The sequence below is a fragment of the Oryzias latipes genome, chromosome 5 (assembly GCF_002234675.1).
Source record: "Oryzias latipes chromosome 5, ASM223467v1".
Classification (NCBI taxonomy): Eukaryota; Metazoa; Chordata; class Actinopteri; order Beloniformes; family Adrianichthyidae; genus Oryzias; species Oryzias latipes.
In genome coordinates, this window is record NC_019863.2 from 15,128,277 (window position 1) to 15,140,439 (window position 12,163).

The 12,163-nt window shown below is 35.9% G+C and overlaps 1 protein-coding gene across 3 annotated transcripts in view; it reads left to right on the forward strand.

The window, feature by feature from the left end:
* Positions 1–12,163, forward strand: part of LOC101160155 (membrane-associated guanylate kinase, WW and PDZ domain-containing protein 3) — a 129,192-nt gene that overhangs the window by 87,382 nt on the left and 29,647 nt on the right. For all 3 annotated transcript variants that reach the window (XM_011475040.3, XM_020703262.2, XM_011475038.3), the window contains exon 3: positions 5,160–5,279. In XM_011475040.3, coding sequence (XP_011473342.1) covers positions 5,160–5,279 — 120 coding nt within the window. The remainder of the gene's footprint in view (positions 1–5,159; positions 5,280–12,163) is intronic.

A 12,163-nucleotide genomic window follows, 5' to 3' on the forward strand; every position in this document is an offset into this window, starting at 1 on the left:
TATTTGGATTTTAAAACTTTTGCACACAAAAAAAATGCATAAGCAATCACCCTTTGAAAATTCATTTTGTTTACAATTCAAAGTAAATATGATTGAAAACAAATAGTTCCTTAAATTTTCAATAATTTTTGACTAAATGTTAGTAAAACCTCATTCAGAGGTTTAGTCATTTATTTATTTAGGAATCTCTACAGCGTTTTTATTCGGTACTTGTCAGTACTTTCAATTACGACATGGAGAAATATCCTCACACTTGATCAAGGCAATGATGGCAAGGGGTGTTTAGGAACAGCAAAGCAAGCCCAAACCATCAAACTTTCCCCACCATACTTTACTTTATAATAACTGCTACATTCTATATGTATATGTTCTGCTAAATTGAATTTTCTGTTCTGCTAAAATCAATTTCACTATTAAATGTATATTGAAATAGATTTTTTTTCATTAAATATTAAATGCTTACTGCTGTATGTACATGTGTTGTTTTTTTTGTTTTGTTTTGTTTTTTAACTCTGAATCTGTTTTAAAATGTTATATTGAAGCAGGTTTTGGTTCTCTGGCTGTTTGGAGTTGCATCTTTTAAGGTCTAACCTTGGGATTATGTTACAAGAATTGATCATGTAACCCATCCCACAATGATGGGTAGCAACAATTTCTTCTCTGATCTTATCACTGAGGTCTTTCTTCTTTGGTGTCACTGTCTTAGATTTGATTCACACTTTAATAATGTCTGTCGGGTCATGATCAGATAATGAAGGGAATATTATGAACAATGACTAAATGCTATGAACGTGAGAAAAAATCTAATTCTACCCACTTCTGCTGAATCCTTGGCTGGTGAGAACTAAATGTTTCAAATTATTCTGATGCATAAAACATGCTTTCTTTTTTCATACCTTCTGCCTCAAGAGTGCCAGTATATTCATGTTTTAATCCATGCAAATATTGACACTCAATATATATTTTTTAGTAGCAGAAGGTGTGTTGGATGCTCAACTCACAATGTTCTCCTGCTGAAGTTAATGTCGTAATAAGTAGGACACAAGGAGGGCCTGTTATTTACATCCTGGCTTACTGAATACCAACCTTCACCCTGTTTAATTATGTTTATTTTCTGTTCCTGCTTTCTAAACGGATATATTATGCTCTCTGTTCTATTAACATGTTAAATGACAAAAACAAGTGTTGAAAAAAAAAGTTCTATATGTAGGTAAACTACTAAAAGAAATATTAAACAGGAAATGTTTTTTTTCTTGTTGCTTGTCAATGCGTTATATCTTTCTGCATAATCAATTTGCAAATCCAATACTCCAACTCATGACAAAATGGAACTGAATTTATTAGGTCTTAAACCAACAAAACAACATCTGTGTTCTCAAAAATCTATTTAAACTGAGCTCGTTTCTCAGTGAGCCAATTATTAGTTGGCTTTTAAATTGTTGCTGTCAAAAGGAGGACACACAGTTAAAGACAATTAGAGACAAATACAAAAATTCTCAGCAAAAGTCTACATATCTGGACATGGTAATTTTTTCAATAAATGTAATTGATTTTGACTTGACTCACAGGATATTTACAGAAAGAGAAAAAGAATGGCAAAAAGTCAAATGACCAACATTTACTTACAGTAATTCACCTAGAACAAATAACGGAAACTATGTGTTAAAAATAGAAGAAGAAAAAAATCAATGTAAAATCATTTATTAAACGACTTAAGAAAAAAAAAGTACTGGCTTGGTAATAGTGAATGGACCCTTGCATGGTAGAACACAGACAGTCTAAACATAATCAATCAACATGATTTTCTGAATTAAAATTTAAAATTTCTGCTTTCTGCTTTGAGATTATCTGTTTTTTACATCTTTGTAAAAAAAAATACAGCTCAGGTTTTCTTGCAGGTAAATCAGAAGTTCAGAAATTATTTTTGGAGACTAAAAAGTTCCTTCTTTAGCTCTTTTGGCCCTTGATTATGCTGCCAGTGACTAAGCCACCATGGAAGAGTTATGGTAAACATACGTTTGTCATCCATGAGGATTTCCTGTGGGGGAATCCTGGCAGGTACATTACTCTCTCACGTAATTGGGCTGCATGGGACATTTTAGCGCAACCAAAGCCAGCGCCAACGGGCAGACAGCTTGGTAATGAGAAGCAGTATAAGCTTCTATTGTCACATTTTAAGCAATATCAAGTCCTTCTGGTAAAATGAAGTGTTTCCAACAAAAAGGCTGTCGGCAAAAAGAAATTTCCAATCTTTTTTTCTGTTTTTTGCTTTAGTTTTCTCAGTGGGTTTATTGGAGCTCTCACCGCCCAATTAGGAACAAAATGTAAGCAAAGAAAAAAAAAAGAAAAAGCAACATAAAGTTTGTTATTGGACCATTGAGCCTCTAGAACCCACAGTGTTTTCAGTCCTAATTGGAACAGACTTGGCAAATGTCAAAAAGCAACTTCACAGATGCAGCAGCTTCATTTTAATGAGATTACCCTGCAGAATGTATTTAAGCTTCATTCAATGCAACACAAACTGTCATTTAACCTATTAGTTGTGCCATTACTTTACAATTCTTATTCATTGCTGTTGCCACGATGTGTTTCTGATTACATTTGATTTGATACTCAGCTCCTCCTTGTGCAATAATCTGCCATGGGCGAATGAAAACATAGAGTATTTTGGCTTAGACTCTCTTTAATTGGTGTCTTTCACAGCGGCAGTTACTAACTTCTGCCTACCAGGTCAACAGAATATCCCAGACGCTCCTAACTAATATTTTAAAAGAATAAGATCAATTGATTATATTGCAAAATGTGTGTCATATTTTTATGTGATTAGCTGACACTACAAAAATGTTCAATAAAAAATTCTTAGAAAGAGAATACAATATTTAGTTTTAATAAACAATAAAGTACATGCACATCTCTTCTGTAATTTGGATTAATTTAAATTGAGTGTTTAGTTTGAATGTAATGCATACATTGGAAGATTTGTTTTCCATTAAACTATGCATAAACAGGTAAAATAGAGTCTTTGGAATAAAAAATGCAACATTTATTATCTAAAAGAAGAACATTAAGCTTTATTAGTTAGGCTGTTGTGCAGAGGTCTGCAACCCGATGGTTCTGGAGTCACATGTGTCTCTTTTACTTCCATTATGGCTCTTTTGCTTAGAAGGAAAAATGCTTACAATTTGATTAAACAATGTCTTTTTGGCATTTATGCTTAGATAAAACAAACAGAGCTACCATTATTTTTGCAGTGTAACATTTATTTTTAACCAGTGGTAAAATTACAGTAAGTTATGTGGCCTTGTAGCTTTACCAGATCTCCAAAATGCAGGGGTTTTACAACTAAGCAAGATGTTGGTTAAAACTGAATTGTCAGAGCTGTTTGTTATTAGAATAAGCTTAAAGCAGATATTCTTATCTTTAGCTGCACAATAGTGTCTTCTTGCTATTTAAAGGGAATGTTCTTAAAAGTATATAATTGCAAGTAAATCTGCTATAGCAGGAGGATCTTTTTTTATTTTTAGGAAATCAATGGGAAAAAACACTTTCCAGGTGTTCACATAAATGTGAAGTTTGAGTACGTGTGATTTGCAGGACAGTAAAAGTTACAACACTAAAACTTTGCAGGTGCACTAGAGGTTCCGTGTTGATGTAAGGGAGGTCAAACGGATGCATATGAAAGGTCACATTAATTTAAATTGGATCTTTAGTATGGGCACCATGCACCTGTTTTACCTACACTTCACTCTCAGAGCTCACTATTTGGCAGAACATTTTAGATGCATAGTTCAAACGAAACCATCTGGGAAAAGGTTAATTGGGGAAAAACATGGTTCTTGGTGTAAAGCTAACTAAGAATAAAGAAAATTGATCAAGGCAAAGGAGGGATATAGAAGGCATCCAAACAATGGCTGTACAGACTTCTTTACTGAGATTGGTAAAAGCTTTTATAATAATAAAATGGCTCCAGGCAGAATACTGGCAGTTGTGTTTTTGTCAATAATTCATATGGTTAAATGCTGTTAAATTTTACATGTTTTGTTTCTGCTAGTGTTGTATTTGAGCAGAGCAAAAGACCATATAAATGTATACATGGGTCAGTCAGAGTGGCTGCAGTCTATGTCTTGTAATACTTCCACACACTGAAAAATGAAGCATAACAATAAAGCTATGTGTGGTTTAAAAAGATTATTTTATCATAAAGTACATCTAGGATAACACAACCTGCATCAATACTAGTTTATTTATTATTGTTTATTATTGCTGCATTTCTACAGATGGAAAGTTTTGCCCTGTAATGCAGCATTGTTTAGTTGTGCTTTACTCAGTCCACTGTGGCAGAAGTTCTTGCTGTCACTAAGTTATGATTATTATCATAAATGTGTCATTTTAGATACATCCTACTAAATAAAGCTGGGCTCCATCTGCGGCACATTTCTGCTGATGTATAAAATGAACCTACATGATCGTTTTTGTGTAACTGAGAGTCATTTGGTGGATATTTGTACAACTCAGCCTCTGAAAGTCCTCTTTGAATCCAGGATGCCCTCTGTGGAGCCAAGTAAACCTAAATCATACCAAGAGGTTGCACAGCTTGTTTCTTCCATCATAATTCACATCCATAATTTACTCTGCTGTTTTCTCATTTTAGCTGTTGCCACATTTATCAAGAGGCTCCCAGTTATAACTTGTTAACAGGATCTGCAGTTACTCAAAGAGGATTTCATAAATTACATTGGTCCTCTGCAGCCTTTCATCAGCCATCTGTCTTTTACAAGGTGGAACCGAGGTCTCTGATGGTTTTTGTTCTGAAGTAATGTACAGTATGTACTTTTCATAAAATAATAAAATAATATTTTTTAAAAGAAACACGTGAACAGATTCTGATTACAAAAGCACCCACAACCTGCAATTCATTTTTCTTGGAAACAGGAACAAAAAGGAACTTTAAACATCTAAACAAAAGTAAATCAGGATATTTAAATAAAAAACTCTCTTGCATTAAAATGTAATGACCTTCTCTCATAATGAGTGTGTTTAGCACACACCAATTATTGCAGCTTTAAAAAACTGTAAGGATGTGTTGCAGAACTGAAGTGTAGAACTGATGTGTTGAACCTGCATGTTTATACCCATTCCACTTCCTGTTCTTTTTCTAGGCACCACGCGGCTTCCTCGAGAGGGGGAGGTGCCCGGCGTGGACTACAATTTCATTAGCATTGGAGACTTTAGGATTTTGGAAGAGAGTGGACTTCTACTGGAAAGTGGGACCTATGATGGTAGGTTCCAAAATGCTGCTGACCTGAGGATTTATACTGTAATTGCAATAGAACATAATTTAAAACAGGCTGCTCATTGATACGATAGTACAAGTCAATGATTTGTCAGTTGAAAACCACTTACTGATCAATTAAACACTGATAACTGCTAAGGGTTTAGTAGGAGTTGCAAGAAAAGTTGTAGCAAAGATTCATGGGTAGTGAACTATTGTTCATTTTCTGAGCTGTTTTGGGGAATAGGAATTTCCAGTAATGATGGATTTTTTGAATAAAATATGGCAAAATGTGTGTATATTAAAGACCCATTCATATTAAAACCGTGTTTTTGGGTGTTTTTAACATGTTCTTGTTTCTCATAATAGAGGACAAATATAAAGAAAATTAAGTATTTCTTTATTCAAAGTGTTGTGAATCAGGAGCAGATGGGAAAATCTTTTAGGTATGATGGATTTACGATGGCAAACCCACAAGCTCCCTTGCAAAAGAAGCCTTCCACAGATATTTTAGTCATTTTTTTTAAATAAAAAACATGGACACTGTAACCTAAAAGATTCATCTATGTTAGAACCATGTAAAATTGTTAGAACCATGTAAAATTAGGCTAAATGTCAAACACGGGATGTCTTTCTTTTCCAGATGTGAGGTTAAGGACTAATTAAGACAAAATAACTTGAAATACTCAGTAAAATTAATTAAAAAAAAAAAGTTATCAAAATGCTAGATAATTTATTATATTTTATTGTAGATGAGCTGTTCCAACTTTAGGAAGTACACTGGTTTGGAAATATTTTTAATTTGTGCTGATTCTCAGAAAATGTACTTATATTTTGGAACGGGATGGACTTTGATGAGGAAGTTGCTTTGGCTCACTCTCTGTGGGTCGGTGATCAGTTTGCAGTTGGATTGTTATTGTATTTGTTCTTGGATGTGTGAACAATCAGTCAAATAAATCAAGATCAACCTTTTTTTATTAAAAAAAATATTCATTGTAATTTCTAATGTTAAACATTCACAGTTTTTAAAGAAAAAAAATTAAATGAGCATTGTCAACTTTCCCATTGCTGAATACAGTTAAGCATTTTTCAGAATAGTACTTAGAAATACATGGCTTAAAAAAATCAATGCAGCCACTGACCTCAAGAATAATGATCCAATTAAATGTCAGGATACTGATTGGTTATAAATGAGTAGAAACCTGAAAAGAGAAAGCTCCAATCATTCATTACTAAGACCAACAGACGTGAAAAATAGCGAGGAATGATGAAGCATGGATGAGAATTACAAGCAGCGCCTACACTTGACAGTTTTAATTATTTAGATTCAATCTTGCACCAGCACTACCAAATGATTTTTCCTTAGCTAAAACTTCTGTCTTCTGAAATGTAGAGCAAAGATGAGGTTGACACCAGATTAACATTTAGGGTTGCTTTACATATTTAAGTAAAGGTCAAAAACATGAACCTGCATGTTTTTTTGCCTCTGTAATACCCAAATGTTAAGTTCAATTGAAACATTTGAAATGCTTTAACAATTATCAAGAATATTCAAGCCACATTTATAAATGTAACATCAATCATAAATGCACATTAAAGAGAAGAAAAAGCTCAAGTGTCTATCAAGGGGAGAGTGGAAATCTTTTTTTTTGTTTTCATACTTATCCAAAGTGCCAATAATTTTAAATCCACCAACCAAACCCTTCAGTTTTCCATCATGCTCTGTTGTGTTTGCATTTCTCCTTTACACATTCACAGATGATGACACAGTGTGAGAATAAACAACTCTTTCACTCAGTTTTCACCTCTCCTCTCCTCAAAGTCATCCCAGCACCACAGCTGCCAGTGTTAACAGTAGCACTACAGAGCCTCGCTGAGTCTCTGGGAGCACTGCTGATGAAATCTTCTGAATTATGAAAGCCTTTTGCTCTTAGAGTTGGTTAGTTTCCAAAGAATACATTTTGTTCATGTCAATAAGTCTCTGGAATATTAGTTAAATGATCTTATAAAAAGGAAAACTGTGATAAAACTAAATTTATTAGCAGCGCTCTTAAGATATAGTGAGTTATTTAATTTAGTAGAAACATGCAGCTGCGATTTCTTAGCCACTTTGTTACCTTCGTATTGACCTTTGAGATTTAAAAAGTGGCTGTCAGATAAAAGCCAAGTGCCACTGAAATACTGACCACATAAAACAGGGAACGACAGGCCTGACGGGCTGCACGCAGTCGCTGCACGGAACATATGAAGAAAGGTTTTAAAGGTTTCTGTATACAGCGGCTTCAAACATTGTCCACTCAGCAGGTCTCGTAAGATCTCGCCTTTGCCCCAAAGTAATAAACGGAGTCCACTCTTGGCTTTTTGAAAAGCAAGCACATTCTCTGTCTCTTGCTCCCTTTTTCATTCTCCCTTTTTGCACAAAGATTGTCAACTGTTGGGATTTGGCTACAGCAGCACAGCTTTGTTTCCATAAGATCCTTGTATTGATCTCACAGCTGACTGTGACTCAGCCCTCAACTATCAAAGGATGGTGGTGACTGGATAAAAGGTCTTTAGATCGGTCCAGTGAAGTGTTGAAGGTGTAGAAAGCTGGTAAACCTGTAGGCACATTGGGTTTAAATTCAGCTAACGACAACTGGATCTACAGCATATAGGGATGCAACGATTCATTTTAACAACAATTCGATTTATATCATAAATAGTGGTTCCTGATACAATTCCTAGTCGATATTGGTTCATTTTGAATAATCCAATTCACTGACCTAAAATCGACCCAGGACACCTTTAGCCAAAAATTCAACCAGTGTGACTCATAGATAAATATCTGGGTATTGAACAGTGCCGGTGAAGTTTTCCAGATCCCTTGTATTTCTTTCTAGATAATTAAGTCTAAATTTAATATGTGTACAAACAAACAAGTAAACAAGAAATAATGGCAAATCAATTCACATTTTGGCTTCATAAAATTTAGCCCACTGTTGTTTTTCCAAATCAAAATAATACAAACAGAACATTATTAGAACATTCTACCAAACTGTATGGTCACATGTCTTTGCAAAACACAAAGTGTTTCTACACATTGGACTGTAATGATGGCCTGATCAGCATATACTGTCATCGCGTGTGTTGTCTGCTATGATGTCACTTGGTCATTTTCACGTTATAGCAAAATAAGCCGACTGTGTCTCAATCAAAATGGTATTTTCCAATATCTATAAAATCGATTCATTTCATTTTGAAACGATTTTATAATGGTATAGGTCGATTCGATTAACAACTTGCCTCAGGTAGATTGATCTGGTTGGATTGCAGGAATATAAATTGATTCATCGATTAATGGATCAATCTTTACACCCCTAATGATATATTTTGTTTTTTTCTTGCTTGGTAGAAATCAGCTGCACTGGGATGATCTAGTGTGACCCAGCAAGTCTTTTATTTTAAAAAGAAGTCACATGACCTTCTGTCTAAAGTAAAAAAAATAAAATAAAAACCACATTTTGTGAAAGATGCTAATTTCTTTTTATATTTCTGTTCCTAAAGGGTGAAATAAGGCTATGCAACTACTAGGTTATGATCAGTAAGAAACAGGCCAAAATGTCTCTTTTACTCTTAAAGTTTGCAGACCCCAGTGTTGGACAGATTAACCACTACTGACGTGCATCGGCAAGGTGGGCCAAGAAACAACCACTCAATAGGATCAGATTTGAATATTTTGCTCTAAAATGGTTGAATATTCTCACTCATGTTTTACTCTGTCCATTAAAATAAGTCCATGTTTTGGTTGCCTTCACTGGATCGTCTTAAAGTCTTATCTGTATTTGTCAGCATGTTAACAAAACTTTACCAGCGGAGGTTTCAAATTCATACATTGGTGTGTGAATTTGTAAGCAGCTTAACACCTGCTGGTGACCTTATGTAAACCAGTCAATGTTCTGATCCCACTGGGAGCTTACACAGATGCACATCAGGACGTTCTCCTTGTGCTCTTGTTTACAAGTCATGCTTTATTCATGGAATAAATCTGCTTCTTTTATTTTATTTTTTTTGTTCTTTCACAGACAACAAGTGCAGAGTGCCTTCAATATCAGAAAGTATCGCCTAAAAACTGTTCTTTCATTAAGCTGTTCATAAACAACTACATTACATATTTTGGATTAGGTTATGGGATCATTTTATAGAAAACGCAGCAGATCAAACACATTAGCCTTGTTTTTACAACTCTTGGAAAGTCAGACAGTATATTTGTGTCACAGCAGGACTGAATAGGAAGATTTCCCGACGCTGCTTTGTGGTTGAGGCAATAACATGAAAACTCTCTTTAAGCTCTTTTTTTTTTCCTTTTAATCTGCAAATCCTGGCTGCTGTAAAATGAAAGGATTTTTTCCAAACCTGCAAGAGGAAAATGTCTGGTTGAAATAAATGGACCATCACTGCACCATTGTTTTTTCTACTGCATCTTATGGTATCTATGATACATGGAGTTAAAAGATAAGGAGGAAATGTCTTCCACAGAAAAAGAGGCTTAAGGTTTAAAACATCTTCCTCTGTTTTTGCTAAACAATTAAATGGAGAGGCGGTGAAAGAGTCGGACATGAAGTGTAATCAGAGCCGCGTCTTTGGTAGGTGTGTTAAGACTTCATTCACACAGCGTCTGTGTGAGCACACATATCCACTTTATAATCCTTTATGTGAAAAAAGATAATCCGAGAACTCAAATATCCGAGCCGGCCGAGTCGCCTACAAGCTGCCCTTCATCTGAGAACTGAAGCCAGGTGGGATTTAGACCCTTCTAGAGAGGTTTGCTGGGCAGAACATGGGAAATAGGAGGCTCTAAGGAAGAGAATATGACAGCACTTGTTCAGAGACATGCTGTACTCCATAGCGACTGATGGAAACCCTTGTTGCTATGAGGGGGCAAAAATGTATGTGTGGATTAGTTTCTTCTGTGCTACTGTAGGCTTTGAAAATATTCATTACTCCCTCTGAGAAAAAAAAAAACACATTTTTTTTTCTTAAAGCTAGGCAGCAGAAACACATCACAGCTACTAGTGTTGATCTCTGAGCCAAAGGCGAGTTGAAAGGAAGGGAATCGATGAGTGGGAGTTAGTGAAATTATTACTGTTTGAAGTATCTTTTTTTCTTCTTTAAAAAGGAAATAAACAAGGTCATTTGTTCTCCTGGCTTGGTCACATGGGCTTTACTTCTTCATGTAAGTGTATGAATTAGGCTACGTACAGTTTATTAGTGTACAGTGAGCGAGTTATGCTCAAGGTGCTAAGGTAATAGCTTTCATAGCTGATCATAATGATCTCACTAATAGTCCCAAATGGCTTGCCTAAATGCTTGTTATGTTAATGGTTCCTACATCATCATTTCTGTCCACTTGAAAATATCTAATTGGATATGTTTTATGCCTAATTTCCAGCTTCTCATAGACTCTTAACAATCCTCCTGTCATAAATCATCCTTTAAATTCTCCCTTTCATTCCAAAAGAGAGGTGGATGCAGACACATTGTATGTTTGAATGTATTTCAAAAGAGAATGCTCTTGTGGATCTTGACTACTATGGCTGGTCTGGTTCTTGTTTGATGCAAAATGTTGGACGCCAGGGTCCCAGTTTTGCTGGCAAGCACAGGTAGAAGCCGTTCATGCCAAGCACTCACTGTGCCTTTTTGGGATTTGTGTCCCTCCACAATCTGAGGGACTGCTAAGGTCAAAACTGAGCTGCTCTTCTTGAGCAGAACAGAGCCGCAGAACAACGCCTGAGTCGTCCAGTGCGAGACTACAGCGACAGCTGCCAGGAAAATAAAATTCTGAGCACAAAGATGTTTTTTTCCACTGCTCTCTAATCTACGCTACAAAAATAAATAAAAATTCTGCAAAAGCAACATCCACTTTAAAGCAGCTGTATTAGAGTCTCTTTGGTGGGAATGAGTCTGGATTTTAGAAGATGATCATCAGAATGCAAATGCAAATGTAGTTGGATTTGAATGTGAATATGACTGTGGGTCATAGCTGGATGGCTTTGTGGCCGTGAAATTGTCTGCTTATGATCCTAGTAAGATAAAAGAGCTCTTGACCTTGTGTGGGTTATAAAGTAGCTTTGACAACACAAATCTTTTCATTCTTAGCAGCTGTCTCCACCACCATGAAATTGCTCGCACACGCTCAGAAAGAGGAGTTTAGCTCTTGCCAGCTCATCAACCCCGTGACACGTGGATCCCGAACAGCATCGGACAAGCATCCTCGCTAGTAGGCCTGTGAAGCTTCCCACCATTTATAATGGCAAATGGTGCCACAAATCTTCCCTGACACGCCGCTCTCACACACCTCCACATCTGTAACACACATTTATCAGGGGCCAAGAGACGTGTTTGTAAGTAATTAATCACAGAAGTAGCGTCTGGCTGATGAATGTCGGCATGTGGCGGGAGACAGGCAGGGATTAGTCAACACACCCAGTCTCTCCCTGTTATCGTTATGCAACTCCTCATAATGAAGCCATCTTTGATAAAAGCGGATGAGTGTCATTTAGTAAACAGAGTTGCACATGTGGAAGACAGGGACAGACTCTGTCTCCTTCTTAACCTTTTCCTTGCCTTTTGGCGGGATCACCTATATTTGCATTAATCAGGTTTGTAATGTATGGCCACAGAAGTAGGTAGGGCTTTAATTGGGCTCACTTTTTGTAAACAAAGGTTATTGTTAACTGCTTTAATGACTAAGTGCAGAAAAGGCATGTGATCCTGTGGTTCACAAATGGGACCAAATGAACATCAGTTTAAGCTTAAAAGAGCTAATTAAACTGCTGAGCATTTATGTTTCCCAATGGCCCATTCTTTTATATTTTAATTAATCTCATCAGATGTCTTGGTTTGTTTGAAATT